General features: G+C 43.7%; 1 protein-coding gene across 1 annotated transcript in view; it reads left to right on the forward strand.

Annotated features, from left to right (window-relative positions):
• Positions 1 to 27,988, forward strand: part of tdrd12 (tudor domain containing 12) — a 73,131-nt gene that overhangs the window by 36,030 nt on the left and 9,113 nt on the right. The window contains exons 9-28 of the mRNA XM_067436914.1: positions 2,252 to 2,352; positions 2,449 to 2,522; positions 3,058 to 3,097; positions 3,195 to 3,277; positions 3,368 to 3,448; positions 3,532 to 3,592; positions 3,674 to 3,781; positions 3,935 to 4,120; positions 4,791 to 4,944; positions 5,047 to 5,174; positions 8,153 to 8,344; positions 9,611 to 9,739; positions 9,869 to 9,986; positions 11,893 to 12,032; positions 13,219 to 13,445; positions 15,538 to 15,619; positions 18,017 to 18,198; positions 19,200 to 19,407; positions 22,159 to 22,251; positions 26,666 to 26,832. Coding sequence (XP_067293015.1) covers positions 2,252 to 2,352; positions 2,449 to 2,522; positions 3,058 to 3,097; positions 3,195 to 3,277; positions 3,368 to 3,448; positions 3,532 to 3,592; positions 3,674 to 3,781; positions 3,935 to 4,120; positions 4,791 to 4,944; positions 5,047 to 5,174; positions 8,153 to 8,344; positions 9,611 to 9,739; positions 9,869 to 9,986; positions 11,893 to 12,032; positions 13,219 to 13,445; positions 15,538 to 15,619; positions 18,017 to 18,198; positions 19,200 to 19,407; positions 22,159 to 22,251; positions 26,666 to 26,832 — 2,554 coding nt within the window. The remainder of the gene's footprint in view (positions 1 to 2,251; positions 2,353 to 2,448; positions 2,523 to 3,057; positions 3,098 to 3,194; positions 3,278 to 3,367; positions 3,449 to 3,531; positions 3,593 to 3,673; positions 3,782 to 3,934; positions 4,121 to 4,790; positions 4,945 to 5,046; positions 5,175 to 8,152; positions 8,345 to 9,610; positions 9,740 to 9,868; positions 9,987 to 11,892; positions 12,033 to 13,218; positions 13,446 to 15,537; positions 15,620 to 18,016; positions 18,199 to 19,199; positions 19,408 to 22,158; positions 22,252 to 26,665; positions 26,833 to 27,988) is intronic.

The raw sequence follows: 27,988 nt of genomic DNA on the forward strand, positions 1-27,988 counted from the left end.
TGTTTGTATATAACATTGTGTGAAAATATATCATAAATGTGGTCTAAAAAGTCTTATAAACGTATGAGGTGGTGATGGGGGCCTTTTTCTCTCTCTCTCTCTCACACACACACACACACACACACATGGCAAAATACACAATATTGATACAAACACTTAAGATAAAATAATTGCTTTAATAATGTCTAAGTTGATACTTATATAAGTTTGTGCTTGATTTTTATAAATAATACATTTTTCAACAAATTTACTCATTAAAATATCATTTCAAAAGTACAGAAACAAAATTACTTTAAAAGTAAAGATTCTGAAAGCATTGAATGAGATTACATAATTTATACAGTACAGTAGTAACAAATAAATATATATTTTTTATATGATATGGGGATTTAAGTATTATGGTTTCATCATAAATATGGTGATTATCTAACTTGATGTATGATATTTCCCATCTGAATCTAAGCATGTCATGTCAACTGATGGAAGTATCCGCTGTTTATTATAATGTTATTGTCCCCAACTTTTACATATTCATCCATTATTAAACTGCTGCTTTATCTTGAACAAAGCTGAAAATCATTAATAAGACCTTGGTCTGAAAATATAAATATTAATTGTATTGCTTCTCATTTGCCACATTAATCTAAATAAAAAAAAAACATTAAGTATTAGTTGAAATTTATGCAGAATCAAGGAAGTCAGCCAAGTTTACAAGTACACAATCAAAAGTGTTGAATTTGAGTGGTTTAAAAGAGAATCAAGTCAAATGTGCCTTTAGCCCTGTTGTGTCCTATGCTTTATTATGCACGGTAAGCACTTTCTCTCTCCCACTCAAACACACGGTACAGACACACACTAGCACAGAGCGCTGCTCTGAATAATGGTGCTGTTCTTGAAGCAGGTAAACTTACAGTTTCACAATTAGTAGAGATGCTGTTGAACATGGACTCGGCTCATTCAGGATACGTCTACATTAATCCAGATTTTGATTGTTTTAAAACGTAATCTGTCCACACTAGCATTTTTCCAAGTTTTCAAAAAGCTTAGTTTCCGTGACTAAAAACGCAGTCTCGGTGTGGACATAAGACCAGAACACAGCGTATTAGTGTGGACATGGCCTCACACGCTTCATCTCTCTCTGTAACTGCATTAGTCTGCTCAAGCCTCTGTTACTCGCTCACACACTAGTGTTTTAAGGACAAAAACCCTGACAAATGTCTTGAAATGCAATATCTGAACAATGTTGGTGTGTTAGCCGTATGATAAGTGGCATAATTGACTCCGGGCCGTTGAATTATTGAAAAATGATGCACACCCGAGGTGTAACGGCAACTCCGCATCAGCTGTAAGCTCTCAAGTGTTAGCTTTCTAAATATATGTTGGTTATGTGTCTGTTCAGAATGACTTGTGAGCAGCAGCTTTTTATTTTGGGTATACCAGAATGCCCCACTTGCCAAAATGGGGGTGAAAGGTAAGAGTTTAAAGGCACAATATGTAAGATTTTTTTAAAATGAAAATATGCAAAAGCCACTAGAACAGGTTTATATATTTAGTTTACTTCTTAAATTTTCCCAAATGTTTCCAAGAATGAGCGATTTTAACCAGGACACGGTTAGTGTGCTATCAGTGACATCATACCAGAAAAGCGCTATATAAATGAAACTAATTATTATAATTATAATTATATTCATGATTCAGATCGCGTGTCAAACTGCTGAAATCACGTGACTTCGGCGATCCGAATCATGAATCAATACACTGATTCATAACCGTTTGAATCTTTATTTGAGGATTGAACACAAACGCGGAAGAGAAGCCAATGCTGAATAAAGTCGTAGTTTTTGTTATTTTCGGACATTGGCTTCAAGAGAAACTTGGGCAGGTTGCCGCTTGGTTCCCACACACACACACACACACACACAAGCGGAAGAAGCGGAAGCACTGGCTGCAGAATAAACCTCGCCTCTCATTAGCAGTCGCTCCAGTGTCTCGTTCAGCTCCACCTGCTTCATACTAAAGTAAGGCTAATAATCTCATCCATGAACATGATCTCTGTCCCGATTCATCTCCCATGAGTCCGCGCTCAATCTCGGCCTCATCAAGCTACGCCTTTGCGTTGAATAGCGGCGAAAAACTACATATTGTGCCTTTAACTACATTGATGAATTGCCTAGTAATTGCATACTGATGTAAATTTGGCAGCCTGGTTAGTGAATGTCTAGTGAATGTATAACTTGTGCTTGTCCTTTAGAAAGCGAGCCGCAGAAGCCGCAGATGTTGGAGGAGGAACACATGGCGTTTCTGGTTAAACCTGGAGTGCCTAAACTCATGCGTAATGCTGGAACCGATACTGTGAGTGTCTGTTTGTACATGCGAGAGCAATCGGCTTTATAGTGGCATCTGTGCTCAACATGCCTGAGCCCTGTTGAACTCTGACCTCTGATTCAGATCGGCCGAGGCTGGCGAATCAGAGTCGAGGCCGCTGACATCATCACAGATGAGGCCGATGTGAGCAAGGCCCGGTGAGATTTGGCATCTGAATCTGGTTCCTCTTCATATGTAGCCGAGTTTAGATTGACAGCTGACGTGCCTCTGAATAGATCTGATTGTGCAAAGCCATTTAGTTAACTAGCCAGATAATTTGTTTAGTAAATGATAATATGACCTTAGGACACTGCAAAAACGCTCTTCTTACTTAGTAATTATGTCTTGTTTCTAGTCTATATATCTAACATTTCTCAAATCAAGATGCATTTACTAGATAAGTAAAACGAAATATGATCTTTTTTCTTCTTTTGTTGAAAATAAAATCAAATGAAGTGAGTTTTTGCTTAAAACCCCATTGGCTGATAATTTAGCTTGTTTTAAGCAAAAACTCACTTCATTTTTATATATTTCCTCATAAAACAAGCAAAAATATCTCATGTCGTCTTACTCATCTAGTAAATGCATCGTGATTTAAGAATGTTTAGATATTTGGACTGGAAACGAGAAAAATATACTTAATAAGAAGAGCATTTTGTGCAGTGTAATAAAACAAATTGGTTTCTTTCACAGATACATGACGTTTAAATTGCATTCAAAGCCGATTCCTGAAGTAAGCACTCAATTTTGCATTTTATAACTAATAATTATATTTGCAGAAATGCAAGTAAACAAGTGGCTGTAGAATCAAGTGGTTTTAATGTTTGCAGTGTGTTGGAGAGAAGCTGCACAGTCTTGATCAGACCGGAGAAAACGGCATCGCTTTTACACCAGCCGTGAGTTCAACGTCAGGGTAAGACCACACACACTTCTCTCGTCAGGTCATAGCCCTGCAAACCACATCGGTGATTTTAAAAGTGTGTGTGTGTGTGTGTGTTCATAGTGGCATTGGCTCCTCAGAAGAGCAGAAAGTGGCAGCTCTCTCACAAGAGCCCAGTCTTGATGATCAGCTGGCCTCTTCAAGGTCGACTAAACATTACTGACCTTACAATCAAACATGCCAGTCATTGTCACTGTCAGTCATTTTCCCCTGTGTGTGTATACCAGACTCATGCAGTTTCTGAACCCTGACCCACTCAATCCAGACCAAGACGCTCTCGATGCCAAAGTAAGAGCCTCATCTTTAGTTTTCTGTTTCATTATGATCATGTGTATTGTGTTGTTTAATCTGGCCTGTGCCGTTTCGCAGGTTGAGCGCTATGATCCGGGTCGCTCTGGAGTTTTAGTGCACTCCGCCCTTCGAATCGAGCCCTGCCGAAACCTGGCACGCGCACCCATCAGTGAGCCGTTCAGAAAGGTCAATCGGCGTGCCTTAATGTCTGCTTGCATTATTTTTCATAAGTTGACTTTAAACATTTGTATAGAAGGATATGGGACGGCTGTGTTAATGATTTTAATATAAGATGCTTTTACCTGTTGTATCTGATTATGTTATGTTTTGATGTTTTAGTTCCTGCTTTGGAGGAAGTATAATGGGCCGAATGTAGCGGAGAGTTACTGTTGGCCCGCGGTGGCGCGGGGTGTTGACACGGTGCTGGTGTCACACAACGGTGACAATCCTCTGTCCTATATTCCTCCTCTGCTGATGCTGTTACAGACGGTTTCTGTCATCTCCAGTCTCGCTGCTCGCACTGGGGTGAGATTTACTGCTTTATTACAGCTCAGAGAAGAACAATGTGGTGTCCCTATGGTACAGCTCTATGTCTGGGCTCAGTGGGCCCTGTGGTGCAGCTCAACCTCTGAGCTCAGTGGAACCTCTGGTGCAGCTCCACCTCTGGGCTCAGTGGGCCCTGTGGTGCAGCTCCACTTCTGGGCTCAGTAGTCCCTGTGGTGCAGCTCCACCTCTGGGCTCAGTGGACGCTATGGTGAAGCTCCATCTCTGGGCTCAGTGGAACCTCTGGTGCAGCTCCACCTCTGGACTCAGTGGGCCTTGTGGTGCAGCTCCATCTCTGGGCTCAGTGAAACCTGTGGTGCAGCTCCGCCCCTGGGCTCAATGAAGCCTGTGGTGCAGCTCCGCCCCTGGCCTCAGTGATTGCCAGGCAAGTTTTTCAAATGTCTTAGCTTTGTGAAATAAAAAAAACAAATGGCCAAGAACACAAATTTTAGGGCCAATCCCAATTCTACCCCTTAGCCCTTCACTTTCCCCAACCCCTTCCATTTGCGCGTTCACGTGAAGGGGTAGGGTGTCTCGTTTCTCTTTTGGCTGGAGTGGTAGGGATAAGGAGAAGGTCCAGATACCCCTTTAAACGGAGATCCGTTCCGCGCAGTTCTGTATTCCTCTGATCAGTTTGTGTGTTGGTCTGCAGCCTGTAGCGGTGATCCTGTGTCCGGGCTGGGAGAAGGTTCAGATGGTGCTGGAGCTCCTGGAGGACAGTAGAGCTACTCACAGTCTCCATCCCACCAGTGTGCTGCTGGGCCTGGACCAAGACGAGCCCAAGAAGTTCAAGATCCAGAGGAACTGTGAGTGTTTGTCTGTGGCTCGAGAGATGTTGAGTGTGGGGAATGTGGATCCAAACCAAAAGCTTTGAGGCTGTAGTGTCTGCGTTTGTGATGCTATCACAGGTCAGCTGCTGGTGACGACGCCATTTAGCATGACGAGGCTGCTGGATGCTCAGTGCTTCCTGTTCCTGAGACTGTGTCACCTGGTGCTGGACGAGGCGGATGTCCTTTATTCACAAGCACCTGAGCAGGTGAAGCGGAAGCAGATGAGTGCACCGTTTATGACATTGTTCTAGGAGAGCCCATAAACGAGACTTTGTAAAAAGGCATAGAAGGTCCTCATTGATATAAATTAGGGCTGTCAAAATTAACGCGTTAACTCAAATTCATTATAACGGCACTAACAGGGTGTCCGCGGGGTCTTAAAAACTATTAAAAGTTGATAAATCCATTTTGGGAAAATTAAGACTTTTGAAAGGTATTAAAAAGTCTTAATCATGATTTTATGAAGCATTACATTTTGTTCAAGCTTCGTCAAAAGAGTTTGACTCCAAAAAGTTTTCATGAATATATTTATTTTCATCCCCATAAGTATTAAAAAAACTAAATTTTTTGTGTTTCGGTTTTCGGCTTTGGTTTCTTCTTTACTGGTTTCGGCCTAGAATGTTGATTTCGGTGCATCCCTACTGACTATGTTCTGCTCGGTGTGTCCTCAACACGCTTCAGAAGATGCCAAAACCGAATAGTTTTATTGTTGGGACTAAAAATCATAAAACTGGAAGCCATAAAAGACCACGAATCATCCCAATGCCACATACAGGTAAAAATGAGCGCGCAGAGCCCTACTCATTTAATGACGTGTATCAGTTCATGTTTTGTGTGTGTAATAGAGAGAAAGAGAAAGTGTCAGTATTTCATTGAGACTTGAGATTAAATAAACTGCTTAAGTATTTTAGAGCCTGTAGTATTAATTTCCACATGCAGTTACACATTTTCGGTTAAAAACTAAAAAGTGGCTGGCCAAAACATTGAGTGGTAGATCTTGAAAAAAGTTTATCTCCATCCCTGGTTCACTCCGTCTAATGTTAAGTGGTTGAAAAAAAACAAACTCCTTAATCGGGCCTTTGTGGACAATAATGGGCACCCATAGGAATTAATGGGAATTTAATAGATTTCAGAGCTTTTTTTATTATTATTCGTCCCTAAAAAAATCCAACACAATGATGATCATTCATACATGTGAATGAAGGGCTGAGTCTACAACATTCTGAATGTGGCAAACACTCACACACACACACACACACACACACACACACACACACACACACACACACACACACACACACACACACACACTCACACACACACACACACACACACACACACACTTATTTATATTTATTTATTTATTTTTACAATTTTAACTTTTTTATGTAAAACTTAAGAGGTTCAATTTGTTTAAACAGGTTTATGGAGTTCAGCCTTTTCGCAGCTATATATCCATTGGGTAATATTATTGCCATCTAGTGGCTATTGATATGTTTTATTTATTTACATTTTGTACCAACATAGGTCCACCAGATGTCACCAAAGCCAACACATTTTTAGGTTTTGGCTCTCTGAACATACTGGAATTTTTTTTTTTTTTTATGAAAATAAATTATAATTAATTATATAAAAAATAAATATATAAAATAGATATATTTTACATAAAAATATGGTACTTTAAGTGGTAAATATGTTTAAAAATACAACAAAACAAAAAAAAAAACTGCATAAATTGATAGTTTTTATATTATTGAACATATTGCTATAACATTTATTAAAACATTTTTTTGGGGCTCACACATTAGACCCTTGTGCCCAAAAGTGTCCACGAAGCACCAAAGAAGGTCTTTTGAGGGTTAACACACATTTTCTGTTAGGTCCGTGGCGTAGCCTGTAGTTGGAGGAATTGAGATGAGCCATAGACGTAAAGGATGCAGCAAACATTAATAGGGAAAGAAAAGGGTTAACATTAATATTACTATTCTAATCCAAAAGTGCAGTTATTGCCTACAAGCTTCCATATTTTCTATTTATAGAAACTAAACTATATTCCTACTATATACCGCACTATATTCCTACTGGTGTAATATGGACCTCCTCCAGGTATGGTGTGGTTCTGGTGCGCTCTTAGGTCCACATGGCAGCTTCACATTACCAATTTATCATACGAACTGTGCCCTGAATTAAACTGCCAGTGTAAAAATGGCCTTTATTTATATTCTTAAAATGATCCCTGCTTATTGTGAATGTTTAAGCTTAGGCTTAAGAGACACGAACAAGTTCTTTGATAAACATCTGTGACCTTTAATACATGTCTAGTCTTCATGCTGTATTATTGATTATTATTGAATAAGTATGGTTTCACTAATAATAAACGTACATTTGCATGAAGCATGCATATTTGTCCATACCCATGGACAGTATTAAAAACGTATTAAAAGCCCTATTCGCACGGGATTAGTATTATCTCATCGGCCATGTCTGTAATTTGTAAAGTAAAAATTCCTCCACAAATGACCTGCCATGTTTCGCCGAACACTGAGGTCCTGTGATAATATTAGTCCTGTGCGAAGCGGCATCTCTGTGATTTGGCCAGGTTCAGGCGGATCGTATATAACTTTTGCAAGGCTTTTGTTTCCTGTGCACATTTCTATCTTTATCTTTCCCGAAGAATGAAGGCTCCGTAATAATGCGCACCGCTATGAGTTCCCGTGCGCCGTACAGATTACTTTCACTTTAGAATGAGTACCAATTTGGGGCAAATTGCTTGAATGGTGTGTTTAATATTAATATCAATACCATTCTTAATTAAATGACAAGCTCGCTTAAATGGGCGCTTTTACAGGTACAGCTATATCTAACATTTACAAGTCTTGACATCATATCCGGGAGAAAAGTCTGTAAATTCGAGTAAAAGCACAGGCTTTGCTTATCCCGCGTGAATGTGCCACGCAAAACTCTGATGTGGGGGTAATTTCTAAATCACAGTGGTCCCTAGATAATACTAATCCTGTGCAAATAGGGCTTTAGATACATTTACAACTGATACAAATGTGTGATTAAATTGCGATTAATCGCGAGTTAACTCATGATGATCATGTGATTAATCGCGATTACATATTTGAATCGACTGACAGCCCTACTATAATCATGACCAGTGCTGTTGTCTCGTGATCTGCAGATGTCGGTGATCCTGAAGCACTTCCAGAAGGTGGTGTGTGGAGAGGAGAGGGCCTCGTGCCCCAGGCAGATCATCGCGGTGGGCGGCCGATGGAGCTCCGGCATCCAGACTCTTGTCCGAGAGCACATGATTTACCCCTCCGTCATCATCACCGTGATGGAGGAGGCAGCGCTGTACGGCAGGGTTCATCAGGTCAGGCCTCACACACACTGCCGCTTCTGTCCTGGCTTCTGAGCTCTAATGGGCCTTCACACCAGACGCCAATGAAGCGGAATAATTGGCCTCGGGCCGTTGAATTATTAGAAAATAATGTGCATTATGTTATACACTCACCTAAAGGATTATTAGGAGCACACACTAATACTGTGTTTGAGCCCCTTTCTCCTTCAGAACTGCCTTAATTCTACGTGCCGTTGATTCAACAAGCTGCTGAAAGCATTCTTTAGAAATGTTGGCCCATATTGATAGGAGAGCATCTTGCAGTTGATGGAGATTTGTGGGATGCACATCCAGGGCACGATCCAGTGAGAGAGCGTTTAAATTCACCACAGAGTTAATAACCGCGCTACTGTGATCTAGTGGAAGCGTTCGGCGCAGAATTCTGTTATGATGAACCACAGATATCAGATCAAACAGAGCTGACGTGGAGACAACATGACAAGGTCAGGGGTTTCAGTCACAAATCGCCAACATTCACCATGATTTACTGTAGTAAAACCACATGGATTTAATGTTGTTGTCAATATTTATCTCAGGATTCGTACAACCTTTTGAGATTGAAATTCAAGCACTTTCCAATGGTTTTGTACACTTACTGCACTTATTTCCAGCACTTCAAAGCTCTAAATATCCAAAATATGCTATTTTTAATGTGATGGTTTGTAAAACTAAAAGTGTAAAGGGGTCTTGTGAAAGAAATATTATTTTAGTTTAATGCTTAATCCATTTTGTGGCTTTTTGTAACATATAAACACACTCGGTTATGTCTAAAGTGAAGTCGATGTAGTGTTTTATTTTTACATTTCTTCATTCAAGTTCACACTTAAATGCTGCTGTACAGCCCTGAGCTGCCACTGTAAATCTTTATATTTATTTAATGTATATTATACAATACACTAGGAATGTTTAAAAGTTTTTTTTTTTTTTGCAAGTCAGCACTAGTAGGCTAGTTGAATAGCCTACAAAAATAAAGTTATGAAACTTCACTTGCCCTCGGCCTAACGATTAGGCAGGGAACAAATTATAGATCAATGAGACCAAAGATCGCCTGATTTCTAAATTATGAATTTTTTTGATGTAAAAACCATACTAACAATATAAGTACACCTCCGTAAACATTATAAAATAATAAAAAACTCCATGGCATGGGACCTTTAACGTGTAAATCACTCGCGCTTCTCGCGTCATTGGCGTCTGGTGTGAATGCCCCGTTACATGCGCTGTGTGTCTCGCTCTCAGAGGGTGCAGCTGTGTCTGGACTGCGATAAGATCTCCGTTCTGCTCGCATCTCTGGACTTCCACCCGCCCAAAGCCCAGAAAACACTCATCATTACCAACTCTGCCGAGGAGACGGAGCATGTCTATAAGGTGCAGAGATACACCCATCACAGTCAGATTTCACGTTCATCCTCAACATTACAGTGATTTCATGAGTGGTTGTCCATGTTTGCCGTTTGGCATTATGGCTAATGTAATTGTGCGCCGTCTGTCGTTCAGGCTGTGGTCAACACTGCCGTATTCACACTGAAAGCTCACGAAGATGTGACGGACCAGTTTGACTTCATCATTGATCAGTGGAGGAAAGACATCGGACATGGGACGCAGCTCATTCTGGGTGAGTCTTGAGATGCCGCTGGTTTTCCATCAGATGCAGGCGTTCTCTCGCTGTCTTTTTCCAGCAAACCATTTTTGGTTCCCAATAGTTGTAAATAAAATGTTCTCAATTCGTGTCATGGTTTCTCTGCCACCACAAAGGAATGCGTTTAATTGGACATTAGGCCTGGATATTAGAAGTACTGCCCCCTGGAAAGCCACATTTTGAACACTTTTTCACAGTACTAGTCTATTTTTTATAGACCCTTGAACTTGGCAAATAGGCCAATGCACACAGCCATATTGTGCCATCGGCCCATTTTGCAGTGTGGTTTCTCCGCCACCACAGAGGATGTGTTAAATTTGACTTAAGCCTATGATATTAGAAGTACTGCCCCCTGGAAAGCCACATTTTGAGCACTTTTTCACAGTACCAGTCTTTTTTTATAGACCCTTGAACTTGGCAAATGGGCCAATGCACACAGCCATATTGTGCCATCAGGTCATTTCGTGTCGTGCCACAGCGGATGGGTTAAATTGGACATTAGGCTTTGATATTAGAGGTACTTGCTCTAAGGAAAGCCACATTTTAAGCAAAATAGATCTCTATTTATTTATGTGCAGCCATGCTCTCATTTTCTTCATAGTAAGATGGCAGTGACGCACAAAGGAAGCAGGTTTTAGTATATATAAAGCTAGAAATTGTAATCAATAAGCACGCCAAAAATTCCTGCGCGCATGTGAATAGTTTCTGAAAGGCACAAATTAGTTTCTCATGTGCATGTAAAAGTCTGTGTATATATACAGTGAGGAAAATAAGTATTTGAACACCCTGCTATTTTGCAAGTTCTCCCACTTAGAAATCATGGAGGCGTCTGAAATTGTCATCGTAGCTGCATGTCCACAGTGAGAGACATAATCAAAGAAAAAAAATCCAGAAATCACAATATATGATATTTTAACTATGTATTTGTATGATACAGCTGCAAATAAGTATTTGAACACCTGAGATAATCAATGTTAATATTTGGTACAGTAGCCTTTGTTTGCAATCCCAGAGGTCAAGCGTTTCCTGTAGTTTTTCAGCAGGTTTGCACTGCAGGAGGGATTTTGGCCCACTCCTCCACACAGATCTTCTCTAGATCCGTCAGGTTTCTGGCCTGTCGCTGAGAAACACAGAGTTTGAGCTCCTCCAAAGATTCTCTATTGGGTTTAGGTCTGGAGACTGGCTAGGCCACGCCAGAACCTTGATATGCTTCTTACAGAGCAGGACTTCTTGCACTGTAGATGCGCTGTATAGCCTAGAAATCTAGACGCACCCTAGTGGCAGCAAATCTAATCTGCCGCGAGTGTCGTCAAGCAACTCTCAATACCCTTCTGAGCTTTAAACACCAGTTCTCCTCTGGCCTACAAAACTTATTATTTATTTATTTTTACAAATTTTTTGATAGAAAACTTGACCTGCAGTTGGGAACATTCAGTAGGTGATACCAAAACCTGCCTGCAGCGTTCTGGGAAGGTTAGTTTATGGGAATAAAAAAAAAAAAAACCTGGAGAGAACGTTCCTATAACATTAGGAATTGGTTACAACCAAGGTACTAAAGATATGGGTTTAACTTACGGGTTTAACTTAAAGCACCACATATTTCAGTTTTCAGTTTTGAGAGTTAATGAAGCTAAGAGGATCTCCAACATACACTTTATCCGGTTGTTGTCGTCTTGTTTTTGTTTTGTTTATGTATTCTGCTCTCACATTTATTGAATCATATTTTGTGTTTTATAAAGGGTTGTTTTGCCCATGCATAAAGCAAATAAAACATTTGACCTCTTACCTGTTAGAATTAGTTTTCAGGCAGATGCAAAGACACTTAACAGTTCTGATATTAGGGACCGCTCAGTGTTTGCTCTTTCTCTCATTGGTCCCCCAGTCACCACCAACGCCTGCCTCAAGGCCCTCGGGATCCGGGACGCCACATGCGTCGTCCATTACGGGTTTCCCAGCTCGCCGAAGCTGTTCGGCAGCCGCCTCTTCTGCATGTCGGAGAACTTCAGAAGCCTTCCGGACATGGTGCTTGCTTTGCTTTATCATTGCTGTGCGGTATAGACCTCTTAAAAGTTTGTAAACATTGCAACGTTTGATGGTGGGCGGGGCTTAGCTGGAGGCAAAAAAGGCACTGCGCAATGTTGGCAAGCATGTTTTTGGAGGGATTTTTTTAACATTGATTAACAATGTGGATTATTTTAAGAGTCCATTGAAAGGATGGCACACACATCTATCGCTGTATGTTTGATTAACGTTTAAGCTAGCTAACGTTAGTGCGCTGAAGGTTGACGACTTTTCACCTAATTATACTAGATTTAATTTATAACCTATAAAACAGAAACGTGCTGATTTGTACTAGATAAAACCAACACGCCAGTACATATGCATTGATTATTTTACCTGATATGAAGTGTGCACTGCAAACACAAAATGATTATTTATGATCATGTCCATCCAGTCTGTATGCTGTATTGCATTCAACCACAATTGTTTTCTTGATTTCTGTCTGCCGGGATCCGGTAAAACTTTAGTTTTGAACCAAAAGTGCTGTTCCTTCTATTCTGGCAGCCAAAAACACAACAAGACGACATTTTAAAACCTCAAACTTTTAGCGTGCCTATGAGTTCTACTTATGTTTTGCCTCCAGCTAGAGCGGTGACGTAGGCGATTAAAGGGTTAGTTCACCCACCAATGTAAATTGTGTCATTAATCCCTCCTGTGGTTGGCCAGCCGTCAGACCTCCGCTCATCTTCACACACAGATGAAGATATTAGTGTTGAAATCCGATGGCTCAGAAAGGCCTTCATTGACACCAATGTCATTTCCTCTCTCAAGACCCATAAAGGCACTAAAGACGTCGTTACAAAGCCCATCTCACTACAGCGGCTCTACAATCATTGATGAAGAGGCCAGAATAGAGTTAGTGCGCAAAAACACTAAATAACGACTTATATAGTGATGGCCGATTTCAAAACAAAGCTTCAACAGTTTGATGATTCAGATCGCATGTCAAACTGCTGAAGTGACTCTGGCGATCCGAATCATCACTAATATCTTCATCTGTGTGTGACGATGAACGGAGGTCTGACGGCTGGCCAACCACAGGAGGAATTAATCACACAATTTACATTTTTTGGGTGAACTAACCCTTTAAGGGGTCTATTAAGTGCAGAGATGGCGGTGTAACTCTGGCTGTGTTGTCCCGTTGCAGGATCCTGGAGAGAGCGGTTCTCCCGGTTCTCCGGCGGCCCAGTCTGTGCTGCTGCTTTCGGAGCAGAACGCCCGGCATGTGTGTGGAGTCCTGCGGTACCTGAGGAGAGCCGGAGCTCTGCTGCCTCCGGAGCTGCTGCAGTTCGCCCTGGGCGTCCAGCACGCCAAAGAGGAGCAGAAGACGGACCGGCCGCTCTGTGGCTCGCTCAAGAGCTTCGGCTTCTGCAGGTCTGGCCTTCACACACATCAGCCCTTCACACACATCAGCCCTTCACACACACCAGCCCTTCACACACATCAGCCCTTCACACACACCAGCCCTTCACAAAAACCAGTCTATCACACACATCAGCCCTTCACACACATCAGCCCTTCACACACACCAGCCCATCACACACACCAGCCCTTCACACACACCAGCCTATCACACACACCAGCCCTTCACACACATCAGCCCTTCACACACACCAGACCACCCTAACCCTAACCCTAACACCAGCCCTTCACACACACACCAACCCTTCACACACACCAGCCCTTCACACACACCAGCCCTTCACACAAACACCAGCCCCTCACAAACACACCAGCCCATCACACACAACAGCCTATCACACATACCAGCCCTTCACACACACACCAGCCCATCACACACACCAGCCCTTCACACACACCAGCCCCTCACACACACACACCAGCCCATCACACACACCAGCACTTCACACACACACCAGATCATCACACACACACACCAGCCCTTCACATACACACCAGCCCGTCACACACACACCAGACCATCACACACACCAGCCCGTCACACACACACCAGACCATCACACACACCAGCCCCTCACACACACACCAGCCCATCACACACACCAGCCCTTCACACACATCAGCCCTTCACGCACATCAACCCTTCACGCACATCAACCCTTCACGCACATCAACCCCACACACACACCAGCCCTTCACACACACCAGCCCTTCACACACACACCAGCCCTTCACACACACCAACCCTTCACACACACCAGCCCTTCACACACACCAGCCCTTCACACACACTCACCAGCCCTTCACACACACACACCAGCCCCTCACACACGCACCAGCCCCTCACACACACACCAGCCCGTCACACACACACCAGACCATCACACACACCAGCCCCTCACACACACACCAGCCCATCACACACACCAGCCCTTCACACACATCAGCCCTTCACGCACATCAACCCTTCACGCACATCAGCCCTACACACACACCAGCCCTTCACACACACCAGCCCTTCACACACACACCAGCCCTTCACACACACCAACCCTTCACACACACCAGCCCTTCACACACACCAGCCCTTCACACACACTCACCAGCCCTTCACACACACACACCAGCCCCTCACACACGCACCAGCCCCTCACACACACACCAGCCCATCACACACACACCAGCCTATCACACACACCAGCCCTTCACACACACCAGTCTATCACACACACCAGCCCTACACACACCAGCTCTTCACACACACCAGCCCTTCGCACACACTAACCCATCACACACTCACCAGCCCTTCACACACACACACCAGCCCCTCACACACACACACCAGCCCATCACACACACCAGCCCATCACACACCAGCCTATCACACACACCAGCCCTTCACACACACTAGTCTATCACACACACCAGCCCTTCACACACACACCAGTCTATCACACACACCAGCCCTTCACACACACCAGCCTATCACACACACCAGCCCTTCACACACACCAGTCTATCACACACACCAGCCCTTCACACACACCAGCCTATCACACACACCAGCCCTTCACACACACCAGTCTATCACACACACCAGCCCTTCACACACACCAGCCTATCAAACACACCAGCCTATCACACACACCAGCCCTACACACACACCAGCCCTACACACACCAGCTCTTCACACACACTAGCCCTTCGCACACACTAACCCATCACACACACACCAGCCCATCACACGCGCACGCACGCACGCACGCACGCACGCACGCACGCACGCACGCACGCACACACACACACACACACACACACACACACACACACACACACACACACACACACACATACACACACACACACACACACACACACCAGCCCATCACACACACACACACACACGCACGCACACACACACACACACACACACACACACACACACACACACACACACACATACACACACACACACACACACACCAGCCCTTCCTGAAGCCCTGCTGGACTCGGCTGATTGATCATGTGCTCTTCCTCTTTGCAGAGACAGCACCGCTTGTCCCGACAGACACATAATCAACAAGTCCCTGGATCAGGCGAAGCACCCGGACTCCGGCACCGTGATGGTACGTTCAGAGCAGAGCCTCAGAGGATGGTGTGAGAGCTCTGGCTTTCTGATGGAGTCTGGGATCAGTCGTTGGGATGGGATGTGGAATGTCATCAAATTCAAACGGCCGTATCTGCGATCGTCTCATTTACTAAACCACAAACAAGCATCCAATGCAATCAGAATCACACACACTACGAACATTAAACTTCACTTGGTTACACGTTAAGATTAAATTGTTTTATTAGGTTTTATGAATGCATTTGATTTTGAAACATTTGTATTAAATCGCAAAAAAACATGCAAACGCAACAAACTGAGCTGCTCTGTGTATTCTGACAGCTTTCTATCAGAACCAGCATTAACTTCTGGAGCAGTTTGAGCTCCAGTAGCTCGTCTGTTTGATCGGACCCCACGGGCCAGCCTTCGCTCCCCACGGTCATCAATGAGCCTTGGCCGCCCATGACCCTGTGGCCGGTTACCCACTGGTCCTTCCTTGGAGCACTTTTGATAGATACTGACAAATTTGAAACATTTGTATTAAATCGTAAAAAAAAACACAAAATACAGATAAATTTAAACAGAAAAGATAGAATAGAATTCAAATGAATATATAAATAAAAAGATTTCCCAGGGCTCAGTTATTTATGATTAAACATGCTTTTTGTTGATTACATTTTAATAAAATCAATTAAACAAAAAAAGGAAAACATTTGGGAATCTTAAGGGAATATATCTAACTCGATTCACAAAAAAAATCTAAAATCTGTCAAAATGAAAGTTTTACCAGCACTGGAAGGTTTCACACTGTTTACCTTCACAGTGTGTTAGAAACAAAATGGCCTCCTCTGATTCTGTGGCTCAAGCTGATTCGATTGAACCCTATAAATCAATTTTATGTAGTGTCAATTTTCCCCGCAAATTTTCCAGTCAAAATTCCTACTTATTCAAACTCGGTTTATCTGATTTGCAAGAAAATAGAACCAGATCATCTTCAGACAGCAACAAAAAATTATGGAGTTCAATTCGATTAATCAAAGGCTTTGTGAATAACACGTGAACGAATTTTACGTAGCACTTGCGAAATTATAAACAAGGCTATATCTCCGCAACAATTGATCGTATTCAATTCAGCGCCACCTACTGGTGCGGAGAGACAAAAAATGTCTATATTTGCTTATAACTTCTGAACAGTTTACCCAAAAATCATAAACGTGGCCTTGTTAGATTTGGGGCAGCATACTGAGTCAAGTAATATCCAGTTTTGGCTGTTTTGAATTTGTTGTAAAATGCTGTATTTTATGAACGTATTGTAACAAAACTTGGTATGGGTCATTGACATGATGTCCTGAAAGAGTCTGAGACGTTTCGGACCAGCACCACCTAGTGGTGAAAACAAATATTTACATGCTAAATATGCACAACATTTACATGCACAAACTTTGTTTGTGGTTGACTTATTTTCATAGGAGTTATTACTCCTTGGATTCCTGAATACCAAACATGCTAGGTTTTGCCCCCGCGCTGTGAATGACTGCCACGCCTGCGCTTACCTCAGCTCTCCTGATGAATGTAATCTGACTCCTGACTCTCGCTCGGCTCACGCACATTATATTGAACACACACCTTCAGTTTTTAATTGTATATCTGTTCTCTAACTGAACTGATGATGAACGCGGTGGGAAAGTGATCAGTGATTCAGTAGCGGTGGCTTTGGGACTGGCCTCGTAGGGCAGCGATGCATTCTGGGAGTTGTTGTCTATCATCCCCATGAGCAGTGAGGCCAGTAACGCGTTACTCTAATCTGACTACTTTTTTCCAGTAACGAGTAATCTAATGCGTTACTATTTCCAAACCAGTAATCAGATTAAAGTAACTTTAAAGTCATTTTCCTTAGTAAAAAATAAAAATATATTTTTGCTTTCTTCTTGCGTCTCTGGGAGAGTATTTCTTAAGGAAATATTTTTTAATTTCAATTTAAAATGTCACGAGATACATTGTTGACGTTACTGTTAAAAATGCTCTTCCAATAGAGTGAGTGTTGGCAAAAACGGTTGTCATTTCTGTGTTGAGGCGGCAGGGGTGTTGTCGGAAACTGCTGAATGTAACTAATTAAGTAACATGTAATCTTCCTGAGTTACTTTTAAAATCAAGTAATCTGTAAAGTAACTGTTACTTTTTAAAGGAATTTATCAGATTACTTATTCAAAGTAACTGTGGCAACACTGCCCATGAGACAAAAATACATTTTCTGTCTTTTCTTAATCTAGAAGGCACCAAATTCAAAAATAATTTTACATTTCTACTACATTAATGACCCAGTTTATATACAAAGCTTAATGCTAAATCACTGAAGTAACCCTATGCTTTACTTTGACTTCTGCTAGCGGTGAAATGTTTGTTCCTCATCCGTAAGGTGTTGCCTCTGCTGATAAAGACGGCGAATGTGTACTCGGGCCGTGTCCTGTGGCAGAAGGAGGACCTTTATGAGGCTCTGTCTGCGCAGATGAGCACACACTTCGCTGAGGAGAGACGCTGTGCTGTGGATGTGCTGCAGGGAGAGCTGTACGCTATTCAGGAGGAGAACGCCTATCACCGGTACACACACACACACACACACACACACACACACACACACACACACACACTGACACACACACTGACATCCAGCAAAGCATTACACTCTTCTAAAGACACACTAGTTATCAAATCAACAGCACTGTGAGCAGAAAGTGTACGTAAATGCAGAGCAGGACAGTCACTAAGCTCATTTACTCGAGTGCTGTACCTAAGACACTTTTTGACTATCTGTACTTTACTGGAGTATTATTATTATTCTGGAAACTTATGATTTGAAAGACAAATATCATACTTTTTACTCCACTACATTTCTATCAAGGTCCTCGAAGTCGAAAGTCGTTTCTGTCGCAGCTTTGAAAGTCAGTGATGATTTTTTTCTTCTTTTAAAGGCGTTTGGGTTTTTGCAGAAAGCCTTTCAGGAATCACTCTTGTAGAGTCTCGTGAAGTTCAATGATTTCACAGCATTTATTAAACACTGATTTATAGTTTAGAGCAAAATGGAAGAAGACGGATGTCCAAATGCTCATTTAGTGGAGGATTCACATAAACAAAGTTGATTCTGTCTTCAGTGAAGGTGAACAGTGTGAGAATATCAGATGTGTATCAGTGTATTGGATCCGTGCATTCGGCCTTAAAGTGACAGCAGCTTTATAAAGAGCTTTGTAACTTTAGTATTTAAATGAGTTTAAGTTAGTCGTCTGCTAGTGTGTCAGATGGAGCGTCACTGACTGGCTTAAACCATGATGGCATAATGTGCATTTATACAACTATAATACAATAATGCGGCGACATACAAAAAGGAAATTTACTTTTGATACTTAAGTACTTTTTAAAACTAATACTTCTGTACTTTTACTCAACTAAAAATCTGTTTTTACAACTTTCTCTTGTAACGGAGTAATATTTAACCAGTAGTACTTTAACTTTTAGTCAAGTAATGAAGTTGTGTATTTGTCCAGCTCTGAGTAAATGGCATGAATGTAATGTGAAATGAGTGTGTGTTGCGCGTCCGTCCACAGCGTGCGTGTGATGGAGGTGCCGGATCGAGGAGATCAGCTGTTCAGCAGCGTGACGGTCTGCTTCATCGACGAGGGTCGCACACAGGAAGTGAAGTCACACCAGCTGCTCCAGCTTCCTGCTCAGTTCCAGGATCTGCCAGGCCATGCTGTGGAGATCATCCTGTGCAGAGCGCAGCCCGTCGACGGCGAGGTGGACTGGAACCCCAAGGTCAACACACAAAGTGTTTCACTCACGTTTCAGACTAAAATAGATGCTGTACAGTGAGTTTTAGAGCACAAATGCTGTACAGTGAGTTTTAGAGCACGTGTGCAAATAATACAATCCCCACGGGTCAGTTTTCACCCAAACACTCAGGACATGAACAGATCCATGGCAGTGCGAGCATTTCACTCGCGTTTTAGACAAAAAATATATGTTTTTTGAGCACGTGTGCGAATAATAAAACCCCCACAGGTCAGTTTTCATTAATGTAAGATCATAAAGTCTTAAAGCAGGGGTCTCAAACTCAAATGACCTGGGGGCCGCTGGAGATAGACTCTGGGTCAGGCTGGGCCGCATCAAATTTTCAAAAAATAAATAAATAAATAGTACAACTGATCGAATCTTCTCAATCTTTATTATTAACAGTTCTTCAACATTAATGTTTCTTCTGAACATGAACATGGCTTCTCTTGCTTACTCGTATTTTTTTTTATATTGCCAATATATTTTTGAGATTTTTGGATCTGGTTATCCTTCGTCCTTCACACCTATCTATTTCCCAACAGGTGTGTGATGGTAATTGTGTACTAATAAATATGGCCAATAGAAATTAAATCACTATGTAATACTGAAATAATAAATGTGTTTATTTTTATTTAAAATAATAGACTATTTTAAAGCAAGGCCATAACCAGGTCAAACAGATCAGTGAACGAAATTCTACGAAATTCTGAACGATATTTGCATTAATTGTTGTCAAATATTATTAGTCCCGAGATTATTCCCATGAGTGAATAAATCCGTAATAAATAAATCCGTACATCCGCTGCTTATATTTGAGTTCCTCAGTGGTCTAATAGTAGACTTTTAGTAAATCGTCTGAAATGTTCAGAGTTTTAATCTGCTCATATAGTTTTCTTCATTAAATGTTCATCAATGATTGTATATTAAGGGCATGGAAACGTTGCATTTTGTGTGCTTTTGTGTGTGTGCAATTTAGTTTTGTGATTTTACCGGAAAGAATAGCCTCTCTTCGCGACGGCATTACGTGATAGATTGACACGCTCGTCTCTGCGTGTGTGTGTGTGTGTGTGAGAAGACTGTGGGAGCATGTGCGCGGGCCAAAAGAGAATGTAAATCCCGCCTACTTTGATTTGATTGGCCATTTGAGCGCCGTTAAACCACATTCATTTCGACTGTCTGAACATGTCAATCACGCGGTGTCAACCAATTATACTGCATGAGAGAGGGCCGAGCTAACTCTCTCAAACACACACACAAACACAAAGTGAGGCATAAAGCGCGGCACACGCAACGACTCCGCCAAAAATGGTTTTCAAAGCAACGCGCGGGCCGCACTAACACTAAACTTTGTTGTCAGGTAGGGGGCCACGGGCCGGTAGTTTGAGACCTCTGTCTTATAGGGTTAGTTCACCCAAAAATTAAATGTCATTAATCCTCACCCTAATGTCGTTCCACACCCGTAAGACCTCCGTTCATCTTCACACACAGTTTAAGATATTTTATATTTAGTCCGAGAGCGTATGCAAGTGTATGCACACTATACTGTCCATGTCCAGAAAGGGAATAAAAACATCATCAAAGTAGTCCATAACACATCTTCCCTTCTTAAGAATGACTTCAGTGCCGTTCTTTGTTCTTTTCTCAGAGAAAAGCTTAACTCCAAGTCTTCCAGAGTCGCGGTTAAATCTGATTTGAAAGACCGCCGTTCGCCAGTTTCTGTGTTTACTAGAAGCACGCAAACGCAACTCGGCCGTCATTATGTTAAGCCCCACCCACCGACTATACACGGATGTGATTGGCCCGACCAGAGTTTGGTGTTTACAGCTCAGAAGTGTATAGAGAGTTGTAGACGACACTCACGGGCAGATTAGATTTGCTGCCGCTAGGGTGCGTCTAGATTTCTAGGCTAGTAAAAAATGGTAAATCATTGTAAATAAATAGCTAGCGTAACTATGTTCAAGTCTGAAAAGGTTTCTAACACATCTGAAACGACTGAATTTGAATAAAGTTTGTGAGAGACATTTTTTCAAACAATCCTCAATATTATTTTATTTTCAAAATATTGCAAATCGCGTTCTAAATCGCACCACAAATGCCTTTGTTTGTTTGTCGATAATAATATAATATAATGTAAATGATTATGAAAACACCTTTGAGCCTGTCAATATTATGCAAACATGAAATCTCAAACGCACAGTAGGCTAGTACTTGTTACTATAGTTGCTGACTTTTGCGCCTGCGTCTCTCGTCGCGTAAGAAACGGCATTCTAAAACAGTGAGCTTAAGTTAAAAGAAGTTCAACGTGCATCTCATTACCTTGTGTTATTTCCCATTTCACTGCCACGGACGCATTGATTCTTTGTGAACTGCCGTTTAGGACTAGCGATGTGTTGACTGTCTGCACGCGTCCGTCACAGGACAGCGATTAAATCTCCTCCTCAGATCACTTCACGCGCAGTAGCGCAATATAGACACTCCCTCGACCGCCACAGTCAGATTTTCCACCACATTAAAGAGAGCTTATTAATAACGAAAACGAATATTTATTTTTGCTAATTATTATTTTATTTCAGTTAGTTTTTTAGTAAGAGTAGTTAGTTTCGTTTAGTTTTAGTTTTTTATTTATTCCGATTTTTTTATTTTATTTCAGTTTACGAAAATGTTTTTTGACCAATAGTTTTAGTCTTAGTTTCAGTTTTCGTTTACGAAAATAACCTTGGTGTGTGTGTTCAGGTGACCCGAGCTGTGAGCCTGAAGATCAGAGGGAAGCTGCATCAGGCCCGTGTGGTGATGAGCTTGGGAAACTCCGTCTGGGTGGATCCGATGGTAGGAGGTCCTCATGTGTTCTTTCTTTCTTTCTTTCTTTCTTTCTTTCTTTCTTTCTTTCTTTCTTTCTTTCTTTCTTTCTTTCTTTCTTTCTTTCTTTCTCTCTCTCTTTCTTTCTTTCTTTCTTTCTTTCTTTCTTTCTTTCTTTCCTTCTTAAGATCCACATTAGCTCCTGGCATGCCAGTTGCTATTTTTCCTGAGGTCTCCACAAATTCATCACATACAGTATATATTTTATACACATATCTATACATAACATACACACACACACACACTCCTCTTAGCTGTCCATCGTATATTCGATGATGACACTTGCTCCGGGGATGGAGGGAAGGGGGTAGGGTGGGGGGGAGGGTTTCAGCGACATTGCCGCTGGTGCCACTTCTCATGGGCGTTGAGTCCAATCCTTGAGCCACACACTCTTCCGCAAATGGAGCAAGGGAAACCAGACACCAGGGGGGTACCAGCCGCCCGCTGGTGTCTCTTGATGCGTCTCTCGGATCGTCTGTCTTGGTTTTTTTGGTGTATTTGAAAGACTGCAGTGGCACAGGTGACCTGCCAGGCTGATCTGTCTAGTGCCAGAGATTCGAGCTGCGTGAGGGGAATGTTTGCTCGCTTCAGAAGGTCCCTGGTGTAGTCCTTGAAGCGCCGCTTTTGTCCTCCAGCGGAGCGCTTTGAGCCCAGTAGTTGACTGTAGAGGACTTGGCGAGGCAGGCGGTGTTCAGGCATGCGTATAGTGTGCCCTATCCAACGCAGGTGTTTGTTGGCCACAGCTGCTTCCATGCAGATTGAGCCAGTATTGCTGAGGATGACTGTGTGGGGGATTCTGTCTTCCCAGGACAAGTTGAGGATCTTCTGTAGGCAGCGGATATGGAAGGCCTCTAGGTTGGTGATGTGCTGGCGGTAAGGGGTCCATGACTCTGCCCCATAAAGCAGAGTGGAGAGACATACCGCATTATACACAGCCACCTTGGTACTGACCTTCAGGTTATGGTTTTCAAAAACCCTGCTGCGTAGGCGTCCAAAAGATGATGAAGCTTTATTTATCCGGGTGTGTAATTCTTTGTCAAGGGAGCAGCTTGAGGACAAAGTGGAGCCGAGATAGATGAAGTGGTCCACTGTTTTAAGTGGAACACCGTTTATATGAAAGCTGGGGGGTATGGGGACTGGGGTGGTGAGATGAGACATGACCTCAGTTTTTTGAATGTTAACCTGTAGGCCAAAAGATTGGTACAGACTGGCTATAGTGTTGAGGGCGTACTGCATAGAGTCCGGGCTGTGGGCTACGACGGCACAGTCATCAGCATACTGAAGCTCACAAATTTGCCGGGACTTTGTCTTTGTGCGGGCCTGGAGTCGACGGATGTTGAAGAGGCTTCCGTCGAGTCGGTATTCCACATGGACACCGTCTTCATGCCTCATGACACGATGGAAGAGGCAGGTGATGGCAGACAGGAGGATGTTAAAGAGCATCGGAGCTAAGACGCACCCTTGTTTCACCCCAACGTTTACCTCAAAAGATTCTGACTGGAGTTCTCCCATGATCACTCTGGCTTGCATCCCGTTGTGCAGCTGCTGTAGGATGCTGAGAAACTTGGGTGGTACCCCAATTTTAGAGAGGAGTTTCCAGAGCAGCTCACGATTGATGGTGTCAAAAGCTTTACTGAGGTCAATGAAGGCTACGTAAAGGTCTTTGTGCTGTTCTCGGCTCTTCTCCAACAGCTGCCTCAAGACAAAGATCATGTCAATTGTGGACCTGGACTTCCTGAAGCCACACTGCGTTTCCGGAAGCACAGCTTCCGAGATGTGCTCAACCAATCTGCTGAGCATGATCTTGGCCAGGACTTTCCCTGCGATGGAGAGGAGAGATATCCCACGGCTGTTGCTGCAGACTGCTCTGTCTCCCTTTTGCTTGTAAATAACCACGATGTTAGCATCTTTCCAGTCCTGTGGGAGGGTCCCATGTTCCCAGATATTTTGGATCAGGAGGTGCAGACGGCGCGTGAGGATGTATCCTCCTTGTTTGAAAACTTCTGCAGGAATTCCGTCGGGTCCAGCGCATTTGTTGTTCTTCAGTCCTGCAATGGCTTGCCGGAGCTCTGAGTAGAGTGGTGGGGTATCCAGGTGTATGGTTGGTGACAGGTCTGGCAAATTGTCCAGGATATGTGGGTCAGAAGGGTTGGTGTGGTTGAAGAGACTCTCAAAATGATTTGCCCAACGGGCAAGAATCTCATGCCGGTCCTTGAGAAGCGTGGTCCCGTCAGCTGATCGGACTGGAACAGTCACTCGTTTCCTGGGGCCATACAATGCTTTCAAGGCATCGTAAAAGCCTTGAGTGTTGTTACAGTCAGCCAGGTTCTGTATTTCCTGTGCCTTTTGCACCCACCAGGTGTTCTCCATAGCCCGAAGGGCTCGCTGGGTTTCTGCTCTAGCAGCAGTGAAGGAGGTTATAAGGGCAGGAGATCCAGGGCAGGACAGGAGAGCTTTGTGGGCCTCGTGCTTGGTTTTTAGGAGTGACTGTATCTCAGTTGAGTTACAGTCGAACCAGTCCTGATGGAGTTTCCTTGATTGGCCAAGCGCCTCTGAGGCTGCTTTATGAATAGCCTGGCGCAATGCTGGCCAGTCAGCTGATTCTTCCGGGATCTTGTTGAGGTTTTCAGCAAGGAGCCAGCGAAGGTTGTCTTTGGTGGTGTGGCTGTTCAGCGCTGCACAGTTGAGTTTCTTGTGTGAGGCTGTCTTTGGGCTACGAGGTTGAATGCTCATGGATAATTTGGATCTGACCATGAGGTGGTCAGTCCAGCACTCAGCTCCTCTCATAACACGGGTGGTGAGGACATCTTTTCGGTCTTTTTGACGGACAATCACGTAGTCAAGGAGATGCCAATGTTTTGAGCGTGGGTGCTGCCAGGTGGTCTTGAACCGGTTCTTCATCTGGAAAATGGTGTTAGTAATGACCATCTCGTGCTCTGAACAGAGGGCGAGGAGTCTGAGCCCATTGTGGTTCATATTCCCCACACCATGCTGGCCGATGACTTTACTCCATACCAGGTGCTCCGTGCCCACTCTAGCATTGAAGTCTCCCATGAGTATGAGCCTGTCCGTAGCCGGGGTTTGCTGTAGGATGGCATCGAGTGCTCTGTAGAAATCCTCTTTGATGTTGTGCTCAGCATCAAGGGTTGGAGCGTATGCGCTGATGAGAGTTGCAAAGCGTTTCTTTGCCAGGGGAATGCGCCAAGTCATCAGTCTTTCATTGATGCCGATAGGGGATTCCGAAATGTGCTGCAGCAGTTTTGTCTTCACGGCAAAACCAACTCCATGGTTGCGACGAGTGCCTTCAGGGACCCCCTTCCAGAAGAAGGTGTACCCAGCACCAACCTCTGTCAGGGAGTCCTCCCCATGCAGTCTGGTCTCGCTGAGAGCTGCTATGTCGATGTTATATCTCTCAAGCTCCAGGGCCACCAGTGCTGTCCTGCGGTGGGGCCTACCAGGAGTTTCAGCCAGGTCCAACAGTGTACGAACGTTCCATGAAGCAATGCTTAGTTTATTTTTTACTTTTGTTTTTCGACCGCGAGGGGGGATGCTCCGACGGTTGCGGTTTACCGTCCGGAGTGTGGGGAGCAGACAGTTTTTGGACCACCTTTTCCAGGTCCTTCCCCATCTCAGGGGTGAGCAGTGTGGGGCTGCTCAGTCGCAGTGGAAGCTGCCGAAAAGACCCGCTGCTCCATCCCGCAGTCCTAACGACCATCACTCCACTGCCGCCTGTGTGCATGGTTTGGCTAGGCACTCCCAGCCACATCCTTGGCCTGTGCCCACCACCATTCCACATCGCCACAGGACTTTTTTGGAGGAGGGGGGGAAGGGGGTCGGGGCAAGAAGCTTGTGCATAGGTGAGGATTAAGGTGGGCGTGAGGGTGCACAGACCTCACCCCCACCAACTTCACTTCTGCCAGAGGGATCTCCAGTGGCATGGGGGAACCCATGACGACCTTCGTCTGGCAGGAGTTGCAGGAGGCTGCCGGTGGTCCAATCAGCTGGACTCCGCCTGTGCCTACCCCCAGGTGCAGGTTTGTCTTCGAGGTTTGCTCCCCTAGCCACTATACCCTCCCGAGTTAGCCCACGTGGCTGTGGGGTTGCCCTCTTCCGCCTTCCTAGCCGTTGTGATGGTTCTCACACCATCATCTTCCGCCTGCGTCACCGTTGGGGTCTTCCACTATTTACCCATAGCTGGGACACACACACACACACACACACACACACACACACACACACACACACACACACACACACACACACACACACACACACACACACCGACGTGAAAGCTCTAAGCACCCAGTAATACATAAAACATAATACGCACATTCTGGCCCGGTCTGAAGAGCGCTCTGGTCTAGCTCTGGTTCTCCTCACACAGGTGCGGATGACGCGAGTGCCGGGCCTGAAGACCTTCATCAACGAGTATAACGTCCACACTGAGATCCTGGCCTCGGGGTTCGGCGTCAGTAATCCTCAGCACCTGGACCTGCTGAAGAGGGTCTTCCAGGGAGAACCGGACCTGGACCAGCTCCTGACCGACGGCAGGTCAGCCCACGCGTGTCAAACTCCACATTCAACACTTTCAGTTCACTTTAAAATGAAAACTCTGTCATCCTTTACTCGCCCTCAAGTTGTTTCAAACCTGAATGCATTGCTATCTTCAGCTGAACACAAGGGAAGATATTTTGAAGAATGTCAGTTAACTGGAGCCATTGACTTCCATAGTATTTTTTTTTCCTCCTATGGAAGTCAATGGCTCCAGTTAACTGATTGGTTACTGACATTCTTTAAAATATCTTCCCTTGTGTTCAGCTGAAGAAAGAAACTCATACAGGTTTGAAACAACTTGAGGGCGAGTAAAGGATGACAGAGTTTTCATTTTAAAGTGAACTATCCCTTTAAATACGTTCACCCAAAACTGAAATATCTGTCATTAACTCCTCTCCCTAATGTCGCTCCACACCCGTAAGACCTCCGTTCATCTTCACACACAGTTTAAGATATTTTATATTTAGTCCGAGAGCGTATGCAAGTGTATGCACACTATACTTTTTGTTTTCAATCCTCAAATAAAGATTCAAACGGTTGTGAATCAGTGTATTGATTCATGATTCAGATCGCCAATGTCTCGTGATTTCAGCGGTTTGACACGCGATCCGAATCATGAATCAATACGCAATTTAGTATCGGTATCGAGGTATTTTAGTCTGGTATCGTATCAAAGTCATAATTTTGGTATTGTGACATCACTAGAGCCTTTATGTTTTTGTGTTTCGAGCCGTGTCTATCTACACACAGTGGGTCCCTTACAGTTAAAGTCGCCTTCATGTTTCTACGGCGGTCCCGACTTTCTGTGGTCGTTAAAAATCCCAGGATGTCCTTCGATAAAGAGTAGGGGTGTAACCCCGGCATCCTGGCCAAATTTGCCCACTGGCCTCTGTCCATGTATGGCTCCTAATAATCCCTCTCTCCTGATTGGCCTAATCCCTCTGTCTCCTCTCCACCAATCAGCTGGTGTGTGGTGAGCGTTCTGGCGCAATATGGCTGCCGTCGCATCATCCAGGTGGAGCTGCACATTGGTGGTGGTTGAGGAGATTCCCCCCTTCAATGTAAAGTGCTTTGAGTGCCTAGAAAAGCGCTATATAAATGTAATGAATAATTAATTAAAACAATATCAGGTTATTTGTGCTCGCGCCGCCGC

This window comes from Pseudorasbora parva, chromosome 25 (genome assembly GCF_024679245.1).
Source record: "Pseudorasbora parva isolate DD20220531a chromosome 25, ASM2467924v1, whole genome shotgun sequence".
Taxonomy (NCBI): domain Eukaryota; kingdom Metazoa; phylum Chordata; class Actinopteri; order Cypriniformes; family Gobionidae; genus Pseudorasbora; species Pseudorasbora parva.